Source organism: Sinocyclocheilus grahami, unplaced genomic scaffold (assembly GCF_001515645.1).
Source record: "Sinocyclocheilus grahami isolate Dianchi unplaced genomic scaffold, SAMN03320097.WGS_v1.1 scaffold68.1, whole genome shotgun sequence".
NCBI classification, from domain to species: Eukaryota; Metazoa; Chordata; class Actinopteri; order Cypriniformes; family Cyprinidae; genus Sinocyclocheilus; species Sinocyclocheilus grahami.
The window spans coordinates 292,951-300,309 of record NW_015505247.1 but is presented as its reverse complement, the minus strand read 5'-3'; the positions used below and the strand labels follow the sequence as shown (position 1 = coordinate 300,309).

The 7,359-nt window shown below is 37.8% G+C and overlaps 1 protein-coding gene across 2 annotated transcripts in view; it reads right to left on the bottom strand.

Moving 5' to 3' along the window:
* Positions 1–7,359, bottom strand: part of LOC107585219 (histone-lysine N-methyltransferase NSD2-like) — a 27,466-nt gene that overhangs the window by 10,879 nt on the left and 9,228 nt on the right. For both annotated transcript variants that reach the window (XM_016272125.1, XM_016272126.1), the window contains exons 13-16: positions 3,258–3,381; positions 2,978–3,178; positions 2,054–2,233; positions 1,748–1,904 (exon numbers count right to left, since the gene is read on the bottom strand). In XM_016272125.1, the coding sequence (XP_016127611.1) occupies positions 1,748–1,904; positions 2,054–2,233; positions 2,978–3,178; positions 3,258–3,381 (662 nt within the window). The remainder of the gene's footprint in view (positions 1–1,747; positions 1,905–2,053; positions 2,234–2,977; positions 3,179–3,257; positions 3,382–7,359) is intronic.

The following is a 7,359-nucleotide window of genomic DNA, read 5'->3' as shown; positions in this document are numbered from 1 at the left end:
AAGGGACCAGGGCGACTGATCCGTGTAAACGAAAGAATGAATGGGGCCATGTATCATGAGATTTTGAGTGAACACCTCCTTCCATCAGCAAGGGCATTGAAGATGAAACGTGGCTGGGTCTTTCAGCATGACAATGATCCCAAACACACCGCCCGGGCAACGAAGGAGTGGCTTCGTAAGAAGCATTTCAAGGTCCTGGAGTGGCCTAGCCAGTCTCCAGATCTCAACCCCATAGAAAATCTTTGGAGGGAGTTGAAAATCCGTGTTGCCCAGCGACAGCCCCAAAACATTACAGTGGGAGAACTTGCACAATTGGTGGCTGACTAAATACTTTTTTTCCCCACTGTGTGTGTGTATATATATATATATATTAATAAACAAAATTTAGTTCACAGATATATATACTAGGCTTGTGTGAAAAATTCTTTATAAACTAAGCTTATTGTTAGTATAATTTGTATTATATATTAATAAAATCAATTTATATACAGGGTGAGACTTGTGAAAAAAGCAGAGGGGGGGGTGATTTTGAGAACTTTTTTTCAGAGCAAGGTTTTAAAGTATAACGTTAGTGTAATCTGTTAACAAAGCTCATAATAAACCCGTCTTTTTAAACAAGTACCAGATAATGTGTGTCGTGTCACGAAATATTTTTAATACGACTGAATCTGTAGGCTATTTAACGTGATCACAATTTAATAAAAACATTAGGCCGATTAATTAATTTCAACGGTTATTCTAACAACGAATAAATTATATAATAAAGTGAGCAAAGAACATACATTTTACAGTATCAACGGAGCTTTTTGAAACTCTGAATCAGTTAAACCATTGCGTCGCAAAATGATTCAGTGTTTTGAATTGCTCCAATCGGATCGCGTATCACAAATCATTTGATGCAGATCGGGGCTTCAAAGCGCATATTGCGAATCATTTGATTCAGATCTGGACTTCGGTGCTGTTCGCGGGATGGCACAATTGGTGGCTGACTAAATACTTTTTTGCCCCACTGTATATATATACCCCCCCAGTCATATTGCCACTTGAGCTTGGTCTGGTACGACACGATTACAAACTGTTCTCGGCCCAGAATTCTGGCAGAACGCATGTAGTGACATGGCCACACAGGACTGGTCACTTGTTTGTTGTCTAGCTACTAGTTTCTCTCTGTAACTGCCCAAATGCACTATTTGAGCAAAGTAAACAAAAATATGGTTGCCATTTACATCTCATACCACATTTAAACACTTGCATTACCAAGGCAACAACTTACGCATTTGTATTGCGAGCTCTGTTATCAGTCCCACAGTGGAAAATGAAACCATATCCATACCTGGGCTGGATCGGCATAGAATAAAACGAGAATGGTGTGGGCCGATGGTGAGAGAATGGCTTATATAAAATAAACACTAGTACAAAGCTCACTGCCATGATGACAGGGTGTTTTAGGTGGTAACCAGGGCATTGCTTTGGGGCTACTGTGGTTACTTACTGGTCTAGGTAAAAAAAAAAAAAAAAATTATTCCCTCAATGATATAGACATGGCTATGTGATTATTTTGCCCATTTTATAATCTGCCAGGTAAAAATCTGATCTCTGATCAAAATCTTATGTCAGTAATCGCATTCTCTAGCCCTAGCAAACACCAAAATCCCTAAATAAAACATAATAAATAAACATCTACTGTAAGCAGATGCGTTTTTACATTAAATAAAACTAAAGGTGTGTGATGCTGATGGAGACTGACCTGTAGTTCCCCAGTTTGACCCAGATGATGTCTCTGTATTTGGGTTTCTTCCCTGAGCGGCAGTCATTACAGAACCAGCTGCCATCAGGCATAGCGATGTTCAGACAGTCAGGGTGAAACGCAGCTGGACATGACTCACAGCACAGCAGACGGCCACCTTCAAAACACACATTGATACATTTATATAGTGCCGTCATTATCAATTATTTATTTCCATCCATTGCCATGTTTTAATGTTTAATTTTGGATGCCCCTCATTAAGAAAGGAATAAAACAGAGCTTATGTCTTGAAAAACCAAGTCACACCCTTTGAGCAGATAAAGCACCAGCTGACGTTGACGTGAGAGTGGTGACTGTAGCCTTTCTTAGGCCTGAAGTGGTTTGTGCACACAATGGCAGAGGAAGTGATCATCTCACTCCCTGCAGCAACACACAGGTCTCCAACATGATAGGCCATGGGACAGCGTAAACAACGCATCATCTTTCCTGCAAGGGGACAACAGGGAATGTGCTTTATGTATTAAATGATAAAACCAACATCAGCTAAAAAAAAGTATTTTTGTCGGGAGATTCATTTAGCTCTTTTATATAATTTAACCTATTAGTAGTGTATAGAGTTTAACCAAAAATGTAATTTCTTCCTGTGAAGGCAAAGCTGAATTTTCACCATCATTACTCCAGTTATCAGTGTCACACAATCCTTCAGAAATCACTATAATATGCTGATTTGGTACTCAAGAAACATTTCTTAATAGCAATTTTTAAAACAGTTGTGCTGCTTAATATTTGTGTGTAAGCCGTGATACACTACCATTCAAAACTTGTGAGATTCTTTTAAACTTTCTATTCAAAGAACACTGTTTTTGTGTTTCCACAAAACACTGAGAATAAGAATGATCATTTATACATGGTAGTTAAAAGACACTTAATATAAAGTGGGTCTAATAAAAAGAAACCTCACAAACAAACATACGTACATATCTTTATATTGCCACCCCTTTGCTGGCTGAAAGCAAAAACAGCACAACCAGGGTAGTCTGATTCACAAACACATGACCCTTATAATCTGGTTCTTTTAATGAACCGTCAAAAAAAACCTCAAACTCACAAATTATGGTTTGAATCAAATTACTTGCTGTATCTGTCTGAGGTGTTACTGAATTAACATCACTGACTGTATGTTCATATGACAGACTGAAATTAAACAAACATGCACATCAGTTTGAGTACCTTTGGTGGCCTTGCCAACGCCGCGGCCGCTGTAGTGGCAGCTGAGGCAGGTGTGCAGGGGGCAGCGGAAGCCTCGGTTCTCAAACACGGTCAGAGCGCTCAAACGTACACAGGCCTCATGGTAGAAGCGGCCACAGTGAAGCACACAGCAACGCCGTACCTCTCCTTCAGACTTCTTACAGGTGAAACACACATGCACACCTGGAAAAAAAGTTAAAAAAATTATAGCTCACAATAGTGAGAAAGCAGTTTTTTCTTCACATTACCATGTGTGCCTCACCTGAGCTGCAGGCGGTGCAGAGCACCTTTTCTGCTGACCGATCCAGTCCAATACAGTGCAAGTGATATGAGCCACAGCACTGTCCTTCACACATCACCAGATCCTCCCCAGTCTGCTCACACACCTGTGGAACAGTAACACTCATGAATGTGCAGCACACAACACAAGAGCTGAACACAACTCTCGCCCATATTTGCTCGACAGATCAACCAACAGATAACTATTCTAAAATCTAGGATTCAACCCACTTTATCGTCTTGATTTGTTTGAAATAAAATTACATAATTTGTTTGTGATTTTTATTTATCATGTACATGTACATTACATATAGGACAGCTTTTGATCAAAACAGATTGTGATTTGATCACAGCATTACTGCTTTATTACTTACATCTCGTCACCTTGGAATTATAAGGTTCTATCTGCATTCGGAGCAGTTTCGAAATATTGACCTTCAAAGTTTTCGCATTCCATCTAGTGATATGGGGAACAAGTCTCTTTCATACATCAGTACCAAAATGTACACAACTTAAAAAAAAAAAAAAAACCTTACATAATGTAAATAAGTTGTCACAGAATAAGAATGTGAATTACTAAATTTACAAAAATGGCAGACAGAACCTTATAATTCCAAGGTGACAATCTCTCTTATTTACATCTTGTTTCTACTTTGTTGGTTTTAAGGAAGTCATTCACAAGTGCACAGAATTCACACTGAACGAACTCTGCCGCATTGAGCAGATTCTGACCAACGTAAATACCTGATTGGCCATTGCATTCAAATGCAGAACAAACATGACTGTGATTGGCTAAAATGCTCAATACCACAAAAACAGTGTTAACAGAAACCTTTGACAGTGTTAATAGAAACCTTTCACAGAGCACTCACACAAATATGCACAAGGGCATTTAAAGTCAGCCACCCATCAGCAGGCACCGAACCGAGCCGTTACTCTGTACTACTGGGTAGGGGTGTGCACAAATAGTCGAATATTCGATCTGTAATTATTTTTAGAAAAATAAAAACACTACTCGAATTTAACTACATGTTGCTTTGCTGGCAGTAAATGCAGGGAATTCATGATAAATTCTAAGCACGCAAGCTAAGTCAATTATAACTAAATGCATTGGGTGGTGCTGTGGAGCGTGTTAAGTTGATTGTATTTGATCACAGAACGTCATCTGCCTCACAAAGTTTGGAACTACTTTGATCAAAATGATCTTACAAAATGGAATTACTTTTGATCAAATTAATCAGTTTAACTGATTTATCATAATAACACCACCGCAATGAGAAATCACATGAAATCCAAACACCAGTGAACTGAGGAAAGACAGCTGTCCATCACTGGATCCATGACTAGGGATGGGTACCGAAACCCGGTATTTAATCGGTCCCGGGGCTAAATTATGAAAGACCGGAGTATCGATAAGCTCTGACATTAACGGTTCTGCTATCGGTACTGGAGAAATTAAGAAAGCACACATACATTTATTATTGCTATATATACACACATCATCTTGCAAATTCTATCTCACCAGAGTCGCCGGCTGTTTTTCAAACATTTGTCTATGATGCATTTTTGCTATTCGCAGTTCAGAAGCGAGATCGAGCTCATGCGGAGGAGCTTCAGCACGCGCAACATGAAAGCTTTAATTATAATTGATAACCTTAACTTATGTATATCATAACTATGATAGAAGAGAGAACTAAACATTCAAACAAAGAGCGGTGCGCATTCGTTCCTCCCTAAAACCAAAACTTAACGTCAGAATCAGCTCGGTGATTGTTGTAAAATGTGTCAAAATGGCCGGCTTGGAGAGTATTTACTTAAACCCAGTTTATGTCTTAAGTGGAGGAGAACAGTTATGAGAAAATCCGATGCGTGTCAATATATTGTCTTAAAGTGACAGACTGGCGCTTGGGCCATCAAAATTCAAAGAGAAAATCACTCACAGCTTTTAATCTGAATAACGTTATAGCTTTAATAAGCATTTCATCTATCAATACATACACTGAAAACTATGCAGTGTTCATTTACATTTGATTAGTTTTAGATTTCTTATCTGGACTATTACTTACCTGAACAGTAATGTTAAAAGAACTTCATGGTATATTGAAAGCACTGTTTATTTCATTTCATTTGTATTTGTCAGTTTGTTTTACTTAGTTTCTTTGTTCATGTTCTTACTTTATCTTATGTATAAAACACTGAAAATGCCTGCACACTGGTGCATTTACAAATTGATGTTTTATATTAATTTCATTAAATATTTATTTTACATTTCAGAATATAATGCAATGTTAATATATATATATATATATATATAATACAGTGCCTTGCGAAAGTATTCATACCCCTTCATTTTTTTTTTTTACGTTTTGTTATGTTGCAGCCTTATGTTAAACTGCTTTAAATAACTTTTCTTCCCACATCAATCAACATTCCACACACCATTCACCATAACTGTAACATAAGTTACCAATGTTTCAAAACTTGTCATATTGAGTTAATACATTTAAAAACACAAACCAACACATTCTCACCTGTGAAAGGTTATCCCGTTTCGTTGGAAATTTAAATCCCGGCAGTTTTTACAATCATCGGCTGTGCAGGATTGTGGCATCTTCGAATATTCATTGATTATTATTGTGAATGACGTCAAGTCGACCATTAAAGGTGGTGGTAGTAAAGACTACTTTTCTGAACTCTTCCACAGATGTGTGGCTTGAAGCAAACCTGTTTCTGAGCTCTACAGACAGTTCTTTTGACCTCAGGGCTTGGTTTTTCCTCTGATATGCATTATCAGCTGTTAGACATTTTATTAAGAAGTGTGTGTCTTTCCAAATCATACCCATTCAATTGAATTTGCCACAGGTTAACTTCGCTTGAAATGTAGTAGTAATGAATGAATTACTCCAAAATGAATGCTCCTGAGCTAAATTTCAACTGTCCCAGATATGGGATATACGAATACTTATGCAATGGAATCATTTTATTTTTAATAAATTTGCAAAGATGCTAAAAACGTTTTTTTTTTCCCCTTGACAATTATGGTGTATGGAGTGTAGATTGTTGTGGAAAAAAACGAATTTAAAGCAGTTTAACATAAGGCAGCAACAAAACAAAATGTGAAAAAAAATGAAAGGGTATGAATACATTCGCATGGCACTGTATATATAAAACAAAAAGTACCGATAAGAATACCATTAAAGTACCGAATCGATAAGCAGTATCAGTAAGAGCAGTAATACCATTAAAACCTTAACGATACCCATCCCTATTCACGACTGCTGGTGAGCCGAGGAAACAGCTTATCTGATAGCCATATGATCTTAAGACACATGCTTCCTTTAAGTTTCCTTGAGGGACAGTGCTTTAAGAACAGAAAACACAAAGTGCAGTAAGAAACTTTGCTAAGCACACCATTATCTTTGTGTCTCTCTGGAACATCTTTGTTGACACACGTTCTTGTTATTAGACTGAGGAGCCAACTTTCATGTGGATATAATTGTTTTTCTCAACTATCATGATGTGAGACCAAATAAACACGATAAACATAGGCCGACTCGCGTGTATGTACATTCTGTACTGTAATACACTGCACAGTCTGCTTTATTTTTCCACTTGCTCTGCTTGAGCTTGAATGCTTTTGTTCTTATATATATATATATATATATATATATTTATTAGGGCTGGACAATAATTCAATATCAATATGTATCGCAAATTTTTTTTCAATAACGGTGATATGAATAACACATTTCCGATATTTTGATATACATTACCAGTTTCCCATACATTGATTTATTTGTGCCGTTTGACTTCGTTGAATAAACCATCAATACCACGACTGAGGTGCCCTTGAGCAACTGCTCCCCGGGCGCTGCAGCATAAATGGCTGCCCACTGCTCCGGGTGTGCGTTCACGGTGTGTGTGTTCACTGCTGTGTGTGTGCGCACTTTGGATGGGTTAAATGCAGAGCACTAATTCCAAGTATGGGTCACCATACTTGGCCACATGTCACGTCACTTTTTCACTTCACTTTTAAACATGAGCACTGCACGTTTCAAAATCATAACACGGCGTGGGTGTTTTAT